Source organism: Bufo bufo, chromosome 2, assembly GCF_905171765.1.
Source record: "Bufo bufo chromosome 2, aBufBuf1.1, whole genome shotgun sequence".
NCBI lineage: Eukaryota > Metazoa > Chordata > Amphibia > Anura > Bufonidae > Bufo > Bufo bufo.
In genome coordinates, this window is record NC_053390.1 from 35,841,163 (window position 1) to 35,859,523 (window position 18,361).

General features: G+C 44.5%; 1 protein-coding gene across 2 annotated transcripts; it reads right to left on the minus strand.

Moving 5' to 3' along the window:
* Positions 1–1,262: 1,262 nt before the first annotated feature.
* MIER3 (MIER family member 3) lies at positions 1,263–16,673 on the minus strand. Of its 2 annotated transcripts, XM_040420920.1 has the most exons (13): positions 16,646–16,672; positions 10,539–10,595; positions 9,052–9,197; positions 8,641–8,775; positions 8,075–8,195; positions 6,527–6,612; positions 6,367–6,439; positions 6,138–6,283; positions 5,480–5,558; positions 4,744–4,838; positions 4,536–4,663; positions 2,555–2,700; positions 1,263–2,469 (listed from the first exon to the last, which is right to left on the minus strand). In XM_040420920.1, the coding sequence occupies exons 3-13, from the start codon at positions 9,148–9,150 to the stop codon at positions 2,021–2,023; spliced, it is 1,557 nt and encodes a 518-aa protein (XP_040276854.1). In that variant the 5' UTR covers positions 9,151–9,197; positions 10,539–10,595; positions 16,646–16,672; the 3' UTR covers positions 1,263–2,020. The 2 variants fall into 2 exon arrangements, with proteins under 2 accessions (XP_040276854.1, XP_040276855.1); XM_040420921.1 differs by lacking the exon at positions 10,539–10,595 and having other exon boundaries at positions 16,646–16,673.
* Positions 16,674–18,361: the final 1,688 nt, after the last annotated feature.

Genomic DNA, 18,361 nt, shown 5'->3' on the forward strand with positions numbered 1-18,361 from the left:
AAAGCTTAAAACAAACAAACAAAAAAAAAAAAATTATAATAAATAGCTATTTTACATGGGTAAAGTTAATAGTGGTACACATTCGGTCACATCAGGCATGCACAAGAAGAAAAGGAAAAAAAATAAAAATATATACACCGCAGGAAACTAAAGCAAAAAAAATATTATTATTATTTTTTTTTTACAGAAATAGAGATCCAAGATACGAAAATGTACAAGTATTTACAAAAAAAGTCTTGCAATTATTGCCACGTAACGAGAATCAGAGGTAAAGATTTAATGCTCGCTCACAGTTTCCATCACTCCTTTTGCCGACACGATCAGCAACATCAAAAAAAAAAAAAATAGAGATATATAGATATATTTATATATATATTTAACATACAAAAAGAGCTCGCTAGTCACCCCGGCAACGATAGGAAACCCGTTTTACTGTCACTGAGGCCCTGACAGAAGGAATCGGATTCATAGGCTACAATAAAACTGAATCTCAAAAAGCACAACTTTCTAGCTTTAACGCCTCTTCAAAGCCAAAAAATACATTTTGGTCAAAAAAAAAAAAAAAAACAACATCTCTATTCGGTGAGTAAAGTGTCTGTACAAACTAAACTACTGGCAAGAAACCGGAAAGACGTCTCCTCATTTTTACTGAGAGTCCAGCAATGCATAGATAAACTGAGTATTACTGCTTCGGCCAGCGGGGGAGGGGGAGGGGGGGCTCAAAGTGCAACAGCTTGAAGTGATCGGTCATCCGTATGGAATGGAAGCAATGATCAGCAATTCATAGAGACGGCCGCAATGAGGAAAAAAATAAAATAAAAGTGAAAAGACAACGACTAGAACTGCTTATCGTCCATGGCCTTCCATGGAGAACCTGCAGTGTAAACTTATAATCCTTCAAATAAGTGTGAGAAGCGGCGACGGCGGCGTGTTCACAGTAAGTGAATAATAAATACCCCACCCCAAACCTACCAGTCCTAAGTAACCCCCTCCCCGCCCCCAGACAGCGCCTTTAGGGAGCAGCAGTGGACAATGACGCTCTTGGGGGGGTAGACAGACTGGACACTGACAGGAAGGACTCTTTGGCAAAGGAAGCACATGGAATATGTGCACGGCCACTAGGGGGCAGTATACACAGACTTTCTAGCACTTTGCCTGGAGGAGGAGGGGGGGGGGGGGGGGGAGGGTAGTGGTACTGCACACCTAGCTGCGCTCACAGCCCAGGCCGAGCCGATGGTAAGACGTGTACCGCCACGCCGTGTGTTCGGGAATTACAAGCCGAGCTCGGACTAGATCCTCTTCCTCAGGAAACGGAGATACACAGATTGTGTAATTTATTTTACAATCTTCAAAAGTCGTAGACAAGTGTTAATCCCCAATTAAAAAAAAAAAAAAAACACACCACAAAAAAGGGAGGGGGAAAAAAATAAAATAAAAAAAATCCTACAAAAGAACACAGATCCACGCCAGCAGTAGATATCCAAAAACATGATCCCTTGAAACAAGGCATATGCGTGGGGCGGGTGCAGACTGTGGTGTAACGGTGTGCACCGCCCACGACATGGCGAGGGAACCATCGTGCCGGGCGCTTTGTGCAGTTCAGAGTAGACTGTGCCAATCCCGCTTCAGAAATAATAATAAAAAAAAATGCTACATGAAGCAGGGATCGGCCTTGTACCTGTAAACATTGGTTTCCCCCCCGCGCCCTCTGCCGGACGCGCAACTGTGCTGGTTATGGAGACCCAGTTACCTGCAGATTTTTTTTTTTTAACAAAACTTAACAAAAAAAAAAAAAAGTTAAGCCTAAAGCTGCTTCCCCAGAACACAAACTGAGTTCCCGTTGTCCGTTTCCACATTAATGGACCAAAATGAAGGTAATTCTTGACAAAATCAAGATATAGTTCTGTACATACAAAGACATCACTGATGTCATAGAAAAAAAACAGTTCAAACTTCCAGTGAAAGACTAGGCAAACCCGAAGTTTATGATCAGATTTCGGCAACTGCCTCCCAGGAGGAACTACTCCGACTGTAGGGCTGTGTGGTGTAGTGTGTGTGAACTTATAAAACGGTTTGTCTCGCTGGCAGATAAACTGCTGAAGTCCGCCACAGACACGGCCATTTTGGCACTGGTGATATGGTGTGTATGGTTCTCAAAGTCCACACCCAGGTTATTTACAGAGACGTCACTGATGAAGGAGTCTGGGACCGAGATCCCCATTTTTATCCTCTTGGCCGGCCTCTCCGCCTCCTCGTTGCACAAACCAACGGTGTTGAGCTCGGAAGGATAAAATCCAGTCTCAAATAAGTTAAAACAATCGCTCTCCCCGTTGGTGGGCAACAACAGCAAGTCTTCTGTTCCGACAGGCACATGATTTACCGGGCCCCGGGATAACGTGTCCAATGCGGGGAAGCCATCGTTCAAACAGTTCACGTCCGAATTATTGCATGCTACACTGTGAGACAGCGCTGAAAGGAAAAGGCAGGAAAGAGGGGTCAGCCACCTGCGGGTCTGTCAGCTGGACCGGGATATCAACTCCTAGTATGGACTCACCTGTCAGGTCGTTCGCCGTGATGGAGCTAAGCAGGCTGAGCTGTGAGTCAGGGAGGGAATCGGATCGGTTTTGGCAGGTTAAGGCTGATGGATTTTCTTGTCCTCCCAGGTCTTCCGCTTCATCTAGTAACCGGTCCATGTAATCCCTGGACAAGAGAAAGGCACATATTGGGTTATTCCTGAAGTAGAGGCCATACTTTATGTTAACCATAATCTTTCACACGGGCGAGATTTCCGTGCGGGTGCAATGCGTTCACCTCACGCATTGCGCCCGCACTGAATCCGGACCCATTCATTTCTATGGGGCTGTGCACATAAGCAGTGATTTTCACGCATCACTTGTGAGTTGCGTGAAAATCGCAGCATGCTCTATATTCTGCGTTTTTCACGCAACACAGGTCCCATAGAAGTGAATGGGGCTGTGTGAAAATCGCAAGCATCTGCAAGCAAGTTGCTAGGAGATGATCGGGACCCGATTTTTATTATTTTCCCTTATAACATTGTTATAAGGGAAAATAATAGCATTCTTAATACAGAATGCTTAGTAAAATAGGGATGGAGGGGTTAAAAAAATAAAAATAAAATTGAACTCGCCTCATCCACTTGTTCGCGCAGCCCAGCTTCTCTTCTGTCTTCTTTGCTGTGCAGGAGGGAAAAGGACCTGTGGTGACATCACTGTGCTCATCACATGATCCAACATGGTGATGGATCATGTGATGAGCGCAGTGATGTCACCACAGGTCCTTTTCCCTCCTGGGCAAAGAAGAAGACAGAAGAGAAGCCGGGCTGCGCGAACAAGTGGATGAGGAGAGTTCAAATTTTTTTTAACCCCTCCAGCCCTATTGTACTATGCATTCTGTATTCAGAATGCTGTTATTTTCTCTTACAACCATGTTATAAGTGAAAATAACAAAATTTACACAACACCTAACCCAAACCCAAGTCCTGTGAAGAAGTCCAGGTTCAGGTACCAAACATGCCGATTTTTCTCACGCGCGTGCAAAACGCATTAAAACGCTTTGCACTCGCGCGGAAAAATCGCACATTTTCCCGCGACGCACCCGCTTCTTATCCGGCCCTCACACGCGACGCCCGTGTGAAAGAGGCCTAAGGCTCAAGCGGGATGCAAAAAAAAAGTAAATTTTCCATTATTGTGTATTTTTTATTTATTTTTTCTACCCATTTTCAAGTCCATGCACCAATTAAAAAGGGGCTTTCTAGGACCCCCAAGTCATTTACTTGACTGTTCTAAAAAGAAAAAGAAACCTCAGGGTGCCTTAACATGTGGCAGGTTTTGTTGCAGAAATTTTTGCGACTGAAAATCAGTTTTCCTCTCTTCTGAATGGGGCTTGCAGACATCATGTGCTTGGAGACAAAGCAGCCCTATTCATATCAGCAGAACTGATTTTTCAGTCTCAGAAATAAAAATCTGCAGAGTGTGAAGGCAACCTTACTCACCTTCTCAATCCCCAGGTGTGCCTTCATTGCCAGTGCCACAGTGACTACCTACATGATCATTGCAACCAATCACTGGCCTCAGTGGTCATATCAGGCAGTCGGTTGTGTCACTGCTGTAGCGCCAGGAATAAAAAAACATAAAAAAAAAAAAAGACCCCTGGAACACTGGAGACTGAGCAGGCTTTTAAGGCTTCTTTTCCCGCCAGAGAAAAATGAGGATCCTGGAAAACCTCTTTAATGCAGGCTTGGAGAATTTTTTTTAAACCACAAAGAACTGCTTTCACTTTGTGAGCAAATATTTTGCACATGATAACATGCGCAATATACTGCATAGAGCAGAAAAGTGTTGGCACTTTCACTCCCAGCCCCATACAGTTGTCAGACCCCCACCCACAGACTAGGGATGTGCCATCATCACCGTCAAAGAACAAACCTTTTTATTATTACATTTAAATATAAAAGGTCAAAAAAACACAAACATGTTTACCCCAAAAAAGGTACCATCCTGGTAAATTTAACTCACGTTACTCCAGGGTGATGGTGATATCTCTTCTTTCCAAACCTTGTTTGCTGGGCAAAGGATTCATACCGCTCCGATTTTTTCCAGATGTAATAGAAGGCAACGCATTCTGCTACCGTCCGGGTTCTCACCTGAAATAAAGAGAACCAGCTTTACACTACAGTCCTCCCTTTATAGAATACATTTCTACAGTCATCTTCACTTTATTTACCTTGTTTTTCTGTATTAGATGAAAATCCTTCCCATGTATTACAAGTGCATGTTCAAAGTTCCTACATTCATCCTCAGACCAAGGCCGGATATCATCTGAAAGTCAGACATATAAAGTGAGTTTGGGCTGGAGCTGCTTCTGGTTAATCACATTTGGCTTATAATAAACATTGGTTTATTGCTTTGCTGCAGCTTCATATCTGCCTCTTTTTTTTTTTTACCTTCTAGGCTGGTTTTACACACATTGAAAAAAAAATATCCTGCACCAAGAAGGAGTTGTTGTAATGAAGCTTTCCATGACTGAAAGGAGTCTCTAGTACTCTGTTACTGCCTCTAGCTTGGATACAAGATGAGATACAGCCTCTACCCTGGATACAAGGAGGCATACAGGTTCTGCAAGGTATCATGCGGCACATTTGCTCACAGATGTTATAGCTGGGCCTGTAGATCCTGCACACTTGTAGGAAGCTGAAGCTTAATAAACGCTGAATTGGTGATAAATCTGGAGCCCGGGCAGCCAAGGAAGTGCTGTAATCTGGAGGAGACATTATCCTGCTAATACATGCCAGTTGGAAGCCCTGCATGAGAGGAGCACACGTGACGGCAGGATGTCCTGCACATATCACTGAGCTGTTAGTGTCCCTCGTATCACTGCTAGGGGTGACCCACTGGCAAATACAATGGCTCCCCAGATCAGCAAACCGGCAGTTGGGGCCTTAGTATCTCTAGAATCTTACCGTGTAACATTCTCCTACTGCAGAATCGTTCCACTGCCTCTCGGATATTATACCGACATTTGAAGAGCTCATGCAAGGCCTATAAAAGAACAGAAATGTTATGCCAAAAGCAAAAATTAGCAGGGATATTAAGAGGGGGATTTATCAAACTGGTGTAAAGCAGAACTGGCTTAGTTGCCCATAGCAACTAATCAGATTCCCCCTTCATTTTTCACAGCTTCTTTGGAAAATGAATGGTGGAATCTGGTTGCTGTGGGCGACTAAGTCAGTTCTACTTTACACCATTTTGATAAATCTCTGCCATTGTTTTTTTCCTCAACAGAAAATCCTGGGACATTATTAATGACAGGACCTGAAAGCAATTCATTCATTTCTTTTGTCCTTAGCTACTCAGCGGCTATCCCCTTTTTAAAGGGTTGTCCACCTTTTACTCAATGATAGCCTACACCCCACACCCGATCAGCTGTTCTGCAATAGCTGCTTCCATTGACTTTCATGAGCTCCACTAAAGCGAGAGCCTTGTTCTTCACTTTCTTTTTGCCAAGTCCAAATGGAATATATTATGCAGGTTGTATTTTTGGCAAGTATTTCCCAATGCTCACACACCATTCAAATCATATGGAGGTGGCCATCGGTAGCAGAATCGGGACACACTTACCTGTTCATCATCCTTAATGATCATTCCATCGGAGACCCTGCCCATCGCCCTCTTGTTGTCAATTCTGGTTTCCAAAAGATATTCTTCCACTTTGCTTTCTGGAAGGACACCTGGACTCCAAATCAACTGATCTTCATATTCGTATGCTGCAAAAATTATGAACATGTTACACATATAAATACCGCACATCATGGCGCAGCGGCTATAGATGGGGCTTCAGAGCACTCACCTGATAAATCTGCCATGTAGTGTCCCTGAAAAGGTGGGATATCGGCTTGATGATATGGGCCAACCATTATTTCCTACAAAGTAAGTTATGGGACAGATTTTGGCACTAATCATGTAAAAAAATACCCCTGAAGTGTTTGAGTCTCCATAAAGACATTTACCTTCCTTAAGTCCTCTGGAGAGTTTCCAATGTCTGTTTCAAAATCTTCACTTTCTGACTCCTTGTCGCCATCACATGCAGTGTTTGCTGTGTATAATGGAAAGGCATTATTCTGTGATTCAGTGTCATTAATCAAAGAGGAAAGCGGCAGAGATTTTTTTTCATGCCCAAAAATGTATAGTCTGGATATGGTATGTACACCTTCAGAGGCAATTTTTGTTTATGATTGCATTTTATTCATTTTGGATAAAAATCATATTTTCAATTGGCCTTTATTAAAAATATTGCGCCATTCTGTTACAAAGGGTTACGTTTTTTTTTTTACCTGTGTTTTTGTGCTTGTCATCTAATAAACCTTATTTCTAAACTACTGAGAGGTCATAAAACACTTATTAAAGCCACATTCTTATCAGTAAGATAATAACTGGGCTATAATGAGAGTTTATAAAGTCAGAGAGCAGAGATAAGGAGCCGTCAGCTCCCCAACTGATGGAAAAGAAAGAAAATCCAAAAGGGTGCTTCTAGAGCCTTTCAGCTGTGTACAGAAAAAAAAAGGATTCCATATTTTTAATAAAGACCCAAAGGCGTACATAGCCAGACAAGTTAGCCGGCGCATGCGCATTAATTACTGTGATGCCGCCCCAGGAATGGACATTGCAATGCGCCGGCCGACGGACTCAGCGTGCAGGTGCGGGATCTCGGCGAGACAAGAAGCAAGTAGATAGGCGGGCAGAGGGAAAGGATGGGCGGGCAGAGAGAAAGACTGGGCGGGGGGAAGCGACGATAAGGCAGAGCTGCCTGGGCACCTACGAGGTTGGCGCCGCCACTGGGCACTTGCGAGCCCTCATTTGCATATCCTACTATTTTTGCCAGTTTTATAAGTCCACGATTGCTTATAAAGGTAACGTTTTTATCAACCGTAATGCTGCTAGAAAGCTATGGGAAGGGTTAAAAAGGTGAACCTGTGATGACAGACTCCCTTTAAATAGGTTTTCCAGGAGTAAAATATTGATGACCAATCATCATCAAACACTTGCGGCAGAGGATTCCGGCATGGAACTGCCTGCCGGATCCGGCAATCCGGATGCATTTGTGAGATGGATCCAGATCCGTCTCACAAATGCATTGCAATACCGGATCACTCTTTCCGGTTGTCGTCCGGAAAAACGGATCCAGTATTTATTTTTTTTCCCTCTCATTTTTAAAGGTCTGCGCATGCGCAGACTTTAAAACCGGATCCGTTTTGCCAGAACACTTGGGCCGGATCCGGCACTAATACATTTCATTCTGGCAAGTGTTCAGGTATTTTGGCCGGAGAGAAAACTGCAGCATGCTGCGGTATTTTCGTAAGAGGGACTGAACTGATGCATTCTGAATGGAAAGCATTCCGTTCAGGATGCATTAGGATAAAACTGATCAGTTTTTTTCCCCGGTATTGGGCCCCTAGGACGAAACTCAATACCGGAAAACAAAAACACTAGTGTGAAAGTACCCTAACACAAAGCAGCGATATGAAACACTTTGTACTCGTCTGTCAGTTTTTACTTACATCTTAAGGGGCGTGGAAAAAAGTCTGTTGCTTCATGTGACGTCACAGATGGTGTCAAGTCATCAGCAGATGATTGCGTTTCTTCATCATCACCGGACAAAAGGTCCTTTGCAATTTCCTCCTGGAAAAATAAAAAATAAAAAAATAAAGATTGGTGTTTGGAAGTGTGTTGGGGTTTGCATGCATTGCATATGTGCAGTATACACACTTCCAAAATTCCACACGATTTGGCATATACATAGGATATATCCAAAGTGTCCGATAGGGGTGTGTGGGAAGGGGAGAGGGGGGCGCGCGAAGGTCCAGTGACAGAGGTACTGAATGCAAAAAGAAGGGACAGATGGGGAGATCTGGCCGACAATGAGATACCACTATACGGTTTAAAAAAAAAGAAAAAAGTATGCTGACAAATATCTCGAGACAAAGGCCAAAAGGGACCCTCTTTGACCTCCAATGGATGGCTGGGGCCCTTAGGATACATATGCAACTAATGATGAGCTCAAAATGCAGTGTGCACAAAACCCAACCCCATAATAAGTGAACAGTAAGGGGCTGTAATGACTTACCTTATCTAACGTCATGTCCGGCAGCTCATCAGCGAGCTCACTTGGGGAGCTCCCTGCGCTGGATCCTGCCATGAGTGGATCTGCAGGCTCATACACATAAATTGCAAGCAAGTCCTCCAAAGGCATGTTTCCTTCCTGTGGAAATATGAGGCATAAATATATCAGCTCCAACAGATCACCACCATTATATGGGTGAATTCACATGAGGCAGATCAACTGCAGACATTTCTGTGTCTCCGCCATTCATCTGAATGGGGCTTGCAGAAATCCACAAGCTTGATGGCAAAATCAACCCCATTCAGAAGACTGGTGGGGATTTTTAATGGCAGACATTTCTACACTAAATCTGCCGTGTGTGAACACATACTGATCTGCCTTCAAATACGCAATGCGCCAGCTGCAGCTCCCCACCTTTTCTAAATCTTCAATTTCTGAGCTAAAGTTTTTGCCGTCCTCCTTCATTTCCTCCTCTTCAAGAGTCCGCTCATCATCATAGTCATGAACCAACATTTCAGCCGTGGGGTCAAAGTCATGATCCTCAGATGACAGGGAGCCGACTGAAAGAAAGGAATGAAATGCTGCGTTTAATAAAGATAAAGCAACGAGCGTCTTGTGCAATATAAAAGACAAAAAAACTAAAAACATCCTGAGCATAAAACAAGTCACAAAAATAACCTCTGCAAAGAACCAGGTAAACTATTCTAAAGCCGATGTAAGGGCTGTACTCGGGAGAAAAAATATATATATATCCCCCCCCCCCCATTGTACGAGAAAAAGACTGACACGCAGCCTGCACAGACGGTATACTGTATATCTGTACTAGCACAATTCGCTGCGCAACAAGCATTCATGATGGATTTAGGTGTAAAGAGTCCTTTAAGAGTTCTCCACATGAAGCAGTGCACCTAGCGGAGCTACTCGTCTCCGAATCCTGGCAGCGCACGTGTCTGTGGAGTCAGGATGCAGACGCTTTTTCAACGACGCTTCCAAGTCTCTCTCTGCAAATACTAAAACTAAACTGTTCCAAGTTATAACCTTTCAATGCAAATCATTTGGGAGCTGGGTGCAAAACACACAAAGCAAAGGCTGCTCGTCTACGAGACTACAAAGAGTCACCTGGAGCCCAAATAAATCTTGATGGAGAATTGCTTGGCTGCTCCGGTATGTGCAGACTCTACAGATGGGAGCAATGTTCTCCAGGACAAAATAAATTATATATATATATATTATCTTTCCCAAAAAGCCTGGGTCTCCTCAGATTGCCGCTTGGTATATATACAGTTCCCACCTATGTAAAATCGCTTGGACAGCTGCCTTATCCGCTGCTCTTAAAGGGCACCAATCATTTGAATAAACTTCTGACATGTCAGAAGTTTCTATCAGTGGAGGTCCAGGTGCTGAGAGCCCCACCGACTGCTAAAATGAGGGGCGGAAGCCCTTATCTGACCACTTGTTCCCAGTCTCGTCTGGTTCGCCCCAGAGCGAGGGGTGTCCAGAAGTTCTATGGGATCTGTATACCAATCGTTCCGCCCCGGAGCTTAGAAATACCAAGGTGCACCCACCAAATCATAAGTAGGCTAGCAAAGTCCAACATAGCCAAGTGATGTAAATTACACTACAACTCTCATTTTCTGCAGGGCTTAGACCTGGGGGTCAGCGACCTGCGGCACTGCAGCCGCTGTGAAACTACAACTCCCAGAATGCTGAAAGTTGTAGATTCACAAAGGCTGGAGTGCCGCAGGCTGCTGAACCCTCGGCTTACATGCTGGAGTTTGCACAGCAGAATAGAAGCCCCTTTAATATCTCCATCAGCTCTATGTTCGGGAAGCACCAATCTCACTTAAGCATTTAGAAAATGAATTAGAAAAAAAAAAAAAAAAAGTGGTTTCACAAATTACCTTTACTTTCGCTTGGTCATTCTGATTGAATATTTCATTGTGATATGCTTCAGTTATCTATTTCAGAGAAAAATTGAAATAAAAACAATATTTTCGAGACTCACATTAAGTTCCTAAGATCTGATGAGACTCCCCTACGACTCCTGGCTGCTGCTTCACCCCCCATCATGCACCCAAGACCTAATAGCAACATCTATGTTGTGGGACAGTCTGCCTGCGCTGGTGTCGTTAAGGTCGCTTTGTTAGGTTTAGTTTAGATGCCTTTTTATTGTCCTCACCGTTTAGACCTTGAAGTTTATAGGTTTTTAAAATCAGCAAAGTCGGTCATACGCGCGAGACTAAACTCGCTGACTGGGGACCCCATTTTAAAATAAAGATGGACTTCCTGGCCCTTCAGGACAATGGCCACCGAGCGCCCCCAATTCAGCCGACCATGCCATACACATGTCACTTACGCAGACCAAAACTTTCCAGCTTGTCTGATGCTGGCACACAAAAGCCATTTCTTCAATGGTCGGCCATCCTGGTCGTATGGCCAGCTTTAGAATTAAGTAGCAGTGGTACTACCATGTCAAGGAATTACTCCATGTCAAGTTTTTCTGTACAACGTATAGCTGGGAAGAGATACTTCCGATATATCGGAGATGTTTTCCAGGTGACAAGGAGGATTTTTGTGTTCATTCTTTTCTGTATTAGCTCTACCGGTTGACACTCTAAAGAGTCACTGAGATTTCACCAAAGTCATAGTGACATATCAGAGGTTTTGATCAGTGGGGGGGGCGGTAAGCAGAGACCCCTGCCTATCCGTAATCACATATTCCGCTCTACAGCGAGGAGACCTTGCTCGGTACAAGCTCCTCTCTCTCCCCGTTCTGGAGATCAGATCACTGATCAAAACCTTTGCCATGTCGTACAGCAGATCAAAAGTTTTTTTGTTTTTTTTTCTTCATGGATGACACTTGTGTGGGTTTATGCACAGATGCAATAATTTACAACCACTGGAAGCATGATCCCCTGAACGTATGTAGTTGTCAGATGTTCCAAACCCTGAATACATATCGGCTCCGCTGTCTGATCTGCAGTATAACAACTCACTGACACGCTGCCATCGAGTCAGGAGAAATTAAAAGGAACACTCCATGTAAGGCCTATTGCACACGACCGTATGGCTTTATCAGTATTTTGCGGTCCGCGAAAAATACGCAAAAAAAATAAAAACGGTCGTGTGCATGAGGCCTAAAGGTGAAACAACGTATTACGGCTACTGCAAAGCCTGAGGGGGTGGGGCATGACAGGGATTTTTATATCCTGCCCCACCTATCAGGCCCTGCATTAGGTATACCTTCCCGTTAAAGGGAACCATGAAAATGCAGTGTAACCTGCAGGCACAAGAAGCTGAGCAGATTTATACATAGTTTTGTGGGAATAGATTCAGTAAAACTTGTATTTCATTTATCTAAATTCCTCCTCATTCTGGGCCTTGAAGTCCAGGAGGCGGCCCTTTCGGAAATTCAAGCGTCACTCTACGAGGAGGCGGTCCTATAAGTGATTGACAGGCTCCCCTCTACGAGGATGCAGCCCTATCGGTAATTCAAGCGTCACTCTACGAGGAGGCGGTCCCATCAGTGATTGACAGGCTCTCCTCTACGAGGAGGCGGCCCTATCGGTAATTCAAGCATCACTCTACGAGGAGGCGGCCCTATCAGTGATTGACAGGCTCTCCTCTACGAGGAGGCGGCCCTATCGGTAATTCAAGCATCACTCTACGAGGAGGCGGTCCCATCAGTGATTGACAGGCTCTCCTCTACGAGGATGCAGCCCTATCGGTAATTCAAGCATCACTCTACGAGGAGGCGGCCCTATCAGTGATTGACAGGCTCTCCTCTACGAGGAGGCGGTCCCATCAGTGATTGACAGGCTCCCCTCTATGAGGAGGTGGTCCTACATTCACACAGAAGAGATAAGCTGCTGAGTGACGGCAAACAAACATTGCGCAGCCATTTTTAGAACCAATATAAGTCTATGGGGCTATTCACATAACGGCCGTTAAAACAGGTAAAAGTGCCTTTCAGGGGTTAAACACGTCCTCTACACTGGAGGGAACAGAGCCGGACTCTCCCACTCGTGACGTCACCATTCTGGGAGCGCCAGGTCCTTCTCTCTCCAGTGCAGAGCGAGTGTTCCCTCACGGTCAAGAGGTTGAGGCGAGTTTTTTTTTTGGGACCCAGCAGTATGTAAGGGACTATTGGGGGTAATACTTATACTGAAGGGCACTATTGGGGGAGGGGTGTATAATATATAATGAGGGCACTGCAAGGGTTGCATCTCTCCATGGCCAAAGTTACAATCCCTTAAACCAGGGATGCCCAACCTACAACTCCTAGCATGCCCAGATGGCCTACAGAAAGGCATGGTGGGAGTTATAGTTTTACTACAGCTTGAGGGTCACAGGTTGGACATCCCTGCCTTAAATGAAAGGGAAAAAGAAGAACCTGAGTCAGGCTGTTACTCATTAAAGGGCTCATCTAGTAATATATACCGATGACCTATTCTATGGATAGGTCCTCAATATCAGATGGGCGGGGGTCTGACACCTGGGACCCCAGCCGATTAGCTGTTAGAAGAGGATGGGTGCTCTCTGAGTACTGCTGCCTCTTCCTAGGCCATGTGACTGATGAACGGCGACATTTCAGCTCAGCCCCATAGAAGTGAATGGGGCCGAGCTGCAATACCAAGCACGGCCACTATATTATGTGCAGCACTGTGCTTGGAAAGCTGCAATCCCCAGAGCTTAGGGGAGTTCAGCGGCTCCCTGAATACTGGGACTCGGACCCCTGCTGATGTGATAATGACGACCCATCACTGGATACCCCCTTTACATCGTATGTTTCATCAGGATTTCATTATTGCCTTTAGACGAGTTAATGAACTATTTAAATGCACGTTTAAAAGAGACAGAAAACCATCACTGTTCTATTTTAGGCTACAATAAAATGTCTGACAGAAGTCCAGATTCCAGACGCATTTAGTGCTAAGAACCTCCAGGAACATTTACGTTGGGTTCAGATCTGTGTTCAGAAATCCTGCATTGACTAATGGGATCCGACCGCTTTTCGGCAGAAATGCCAGCTTTCGACCACATAGAAAATTGTTCACACAGGACTTTTTGTCCGGCCGCAAGCTGGCATCGATGGCAGAAAGCAGCAGGATCCCCCGTCGGATCCCATTATATACGGTGAACTCCAGCAGGCTGGATTTCTGCATGCAGATGTGAACACGGCCTTACTTCTATGAGCACCATCCTGGCAGCTCTAGTCACATTCTTTATAAGCTTTTTTACTTTAGGTTTAAGTCTCCTTTATGCAGTTTACAGTGTCGGTATGCATTAAGACTGTGGCATTTCCTCATAACATAAGCAGTCACAAAAACTGAATGAACATATATTCCCAGAAAGACATGAAATATATTCTGGTATCTACCTGCTACAAGTTTGACTGTCCCAAAATCGCAACGATCACCGTTCCCCTGCCCCTCTTTGAACAGAGCGGCAATCACACATGTGCAGTGCTACTCCATTCAAAGTCTATGCGACTGACAGACAGCCGTGTATTGTGCTACTTCCGTCAGCCCCAGACAGACAGACTGGGGCAGTACGGCATACACGCTGTTCCATACAAAAGGGAGTCCTTCAGTGGTGCCCCCCAATAATCAGAGACCTATCGCCTATCCTGTTGTAATTCTGAGCACCCCTTTCAAGTATAGGGCACAGGTCAAATTCTAGTCAATGGGGCCCCACATGGTACTTGCTGATGTGCACTTCTGTCTCTCCGTGCCTACAGTCTGACTGATCAGAGAGAGGGGCTGGACGACCCCTCTAACCTCCTGTGTTGGGCTGCATAGTCTCAGACACAGGTGTCTCTGTGACACTAACCAGAAGTGAAAGCAATAACCAAAGTCAGGTCCACACAAGTGCGTTACCGCCACATTAGGCGCCCCTATTTCGGACCTGAACTTACAGGATCACAGGGATCTAATACACTTCTGTGGACCTGGCCCAAGACAGAGTGTGCACCGAAGGGGCCGCCCAATACAATACAGAGGGCCATGCCGCTTGTAAATGTTCTGTGAAATGGGAAGTTGACTCAAAGGGGTTGTCACAAGATTTAAACCTATCAACTATCCCACATCCAAGACGGTCTGACCACTGGGACCACCAGCAATCACAAGAACAGGGGTCAGGTGTGGCCCCATATGAATGGAGCGGTTCAGCATGCAGACTGGCACTCCAATCATCTATACGCATGGGACTGATGGACACAGCGGAGCACTATGGGAGAGCCATAGAGATGAATGGAGCAGCAGCAAACATGCTCGACCGTCACTCGAATCATAAGGGAAAGGGACTAGTGTTGAGCGAACTTCTGTTTTAAGTTCGGCGTCTAAAGTTCGGCTTCCGGTTAGCGGAGAATCCCGATATGAATTCCGTTGTGGTCCGTGGTAGCGGAATCAATAATGGCCGATTATTGATTCCGCTACCACGGACCACAACGGAATTCGGAATCCATATCGGGATTCTCTGCTACTTTAGACGCCGAACTTTAGACGCCGAACTTAAAACAGAAGTTCGCTCAACACTAAAAGGGACTGCTGGACACAGGATCCCTGCTTTCAAGATTGCTGGGGCCCCAGCAGTCAGACCTACACACTCAGACAGGTCTCTATCCTTAGGATAGGTGATACATTTTAAGCGGTTGTCACATACATTTTATTTTTATTTTTTTAAAGGCAAAGGAGGCTGCTCCACCACTCTGATGCTCTAGTAAGCTGGAGCCAGGACATCATGGTTTTCACTTCACCGATGAGGGTATTAACACCGTTAATGCCATTTACAAAAAATAAAAAAATAAATAGATGACAATCATTTTAAAGGGGTTCTCCAGTCTACAGATATTGAGGATATATGCTCAAGATAGGTTATCAATATCAGATAAGTGGGGTCCAGCAAAAACGCTTCCGTTACCGATAATACAACCGTCTGCATCCGTTATGAACGGATCCGGTTGTATTATCTTTAACATACCCAAGACGGATCCGTCATGAACTCCATTGAAAGTCAACAGGGGAAGTATCCGTTTTCTATTGTGGCAGAAAAAACGGATCCGTCCCTATTGACTTGCATTGTGGGTCATGCCGGATCAGTCTTGCTCCGCATCCCAGGACAGAAAGCAAAATACAACATGTTGCAGTTTTCTCTCCGGTCTGGGAATGCAACTAAACAGAACGGAATACCTTTTGGAGCGCTCCATTCTGTTCAGTTAAGTTTTGACCCCAATGACAATGAACGGGGACAAAACTGAAGCGTTTTTTTTCCCAGTATTGACCCCCTCTATGACGGATCTCAATACTGGAAAACTTAAACGCTAGTGTGAAAGTACACCAACACTTAGGGGGTCACTTATGACTAAATATAAGCTACTTTTTGGCATACATTTGGTGCAGATTTTGTCGCAAAGGTGGCGCAGCGTGGGCAGGGAAGAGACGGAGTGCCGGACGACCCGTTTCATTATACGATTTTCTATGGCGGTTTTTGCTGTAGCAAGTCATCTAAATCTATGCTAGCAAGGATGATGGCATAGATTTAAGGCCGTTGTACGCCGGCGCCTCTACATAACTTAGGTGCATCCAGCTCCAGCGCAGGGGGATTTAGACCAGAATCTAAAACGCCGGTCTTAATAAATGACCCCATTAGTTTCCAGTGCCATGGTAGCCTGAAACAGCTAATCGATCGGGGTGCAGAGTGTCGGCCCCTCAACAATATGATATGGTCATCAGTATCTGTAGCCTGGACGGCCCCTTTAAATCTTGGGACAAGACAAAGCATTTCAAGTATCTTATTAGGAATAATGTATACATGATAACTGTATGTTACATTCTGGAAGATATACATATTCTCTATCTATCCACTTATTGAATACATAACAAACTGACGACTTGTCAGTAAAACATCCACTTCCTCATAATCACATTACGACTAGGGTCGGACGACAGCCCAAAACATGTCATCCTCCCTGACTGCGACACTCAGAAGGTAATAAAATGGGACCAACCTGGGCTCGAACTGTCAAACGAAACCTGAAAAACAGAAAAGAAAGAAGGACAGGTCAGCAGGATCCTCACAGCCCATATACACCATGTATACCTCCCACATATCCTCACAGCCCATATACACCATGTATACCTCCCACATATCCTCACAGCCCATATACACCATGTATACCTCCCACAGGGATTGTTCCGATTTCCTGGGCGGTGACGGCCAATCTACCCAGTTACAATGGTGCTTGACAGCTTGTGAACCCTTTAGAAGTTTCTATACTTCTGCATAAATTTGACCTAAATCTACATCAGATTTCCTCACAAGTGCTAAAGCAGATAAAGATATCCAAATCAATGAGTCAAATATTAGACTTGATCATTTGAGGAAAATGATCCAATATAACATCTGTGAGTAGTGGAAGTATGTGAACCCTTAGGATTAGCGATAATGTGAAGGAGACATTACAGTCAGGTCTTTTCAATCTATGGGATGACAATCAGGTGCGAGTGGGCAACCTGTTTTATTTAAAGTCCTATCTTCACAATGTGTTTGTGGAAGTGTATCATGGCATGAACAAAGGAGATTTCTGAGGGCCTTAAAACAAGGGTTGTTGATGCTCATCAGGATTGAGAAAGAAAAAAAAATAATAATAATAATAATCATCTCTAAAGAGTTTGGACTTCACCAATCCACAGTGGCGGAAACTCAAGACCATTACTGCACAACCCAGGAGTGGGTGACTAACAAAGATCACACCAAGAGCAAGACGTGTAATAGTCCGCAAAGTCACAAAGAAACCTGAGATAACTTCTAAACAACTAAAAGCCCATCTCACATTAGCCAACGTTAATATTCACGAGTCCACCATCAGGAGGACACTGAACAACAATGGTGTGCATGGAAGGATTGCAAGGAGAAAGCCAATGCTCTCCAAATATAACATTGCTGCCCGTCTGCAATTTGCTAAAGTTCCCCTGGATAAGCCAGAAGGCTATTGAAACAATATTTTGTGGACAAATGAGACCAAAATAGAACTTTTTGGTTTGAAAGAGAAGCGTTAGGCTTGTAGAAAAAAAGAAATTAAAAAAAAGCATTTCAGCATAAAAACCTTACTCCATCTGTGAGGCACAGTGGTGGTACTATCATGGTTTGGGCTTGTTTTGCTGAATCTGGCCGAGGACAACTCACCATCACTGATGGAATGTGTGAATTCTACCAGCAAGAGAACACAGGTTGTGCAGCAAGACAACTACCCTAAGCACACAAGTTGTTCTACCAAATAATGGTTAAAGAAAGATAAAGTTTAAGTTTCAGAATGGCCAAGATAAAGAACACGGACGTAGTTTTGATCCGTATTTTTAGGCGGATTGGATATGGACCCATTCATTTCAATAGGGCCGCAAAAGATGCGGAAATCTCACCGTTTGCTGTCTGCATCCGTATGTCCATTCCATAGCCCCAACAAAAAGAAAAATGTCCTATTCTTGTCCGTATTGCAGGGCCTATAATAGGGGAAAATGTGGGATGCACACGGCCAGGATCCACAATTTGCAGACTGGAATAAAACGCATACAGTCTTGTATATGAGCCCTAATCCTATATGAGCCCTAATATATGCTGTAGAACAGGCATGCCCAACCTGCGGCCTTCCAGATGTTGCAAAACTACAACTCCCAGCATGCCTTGACAACCAACAGCAGGGCATGGTGGGAGTTGAAGTTTTACA

Excerpts from the sequence above, each read along its gene's own strand:
- MIER3 (XM_040420921.1), bottom strand. The coding sequence starts at position 9,150 with ATGTTGGTTCATGACTATGATGATGAGCGGACTCTTGAAGAGGAGGAA. Across the intron at positions 8,196-8,640 it reads CGGACATGACGTTAGATAAG|GAGGAAATTGCAAAGGACCT; the intron begins GTAAGTCATTAC and ends TTATTTTTCCAG. Across the intron at positions 2,701-4,535 it reads CACCATCACCCTGGAGTAAC|GGATTACATGGACCGGTTAC; the intron begins GTGAGTTAAATT and ends TCTCTTGTCCAG.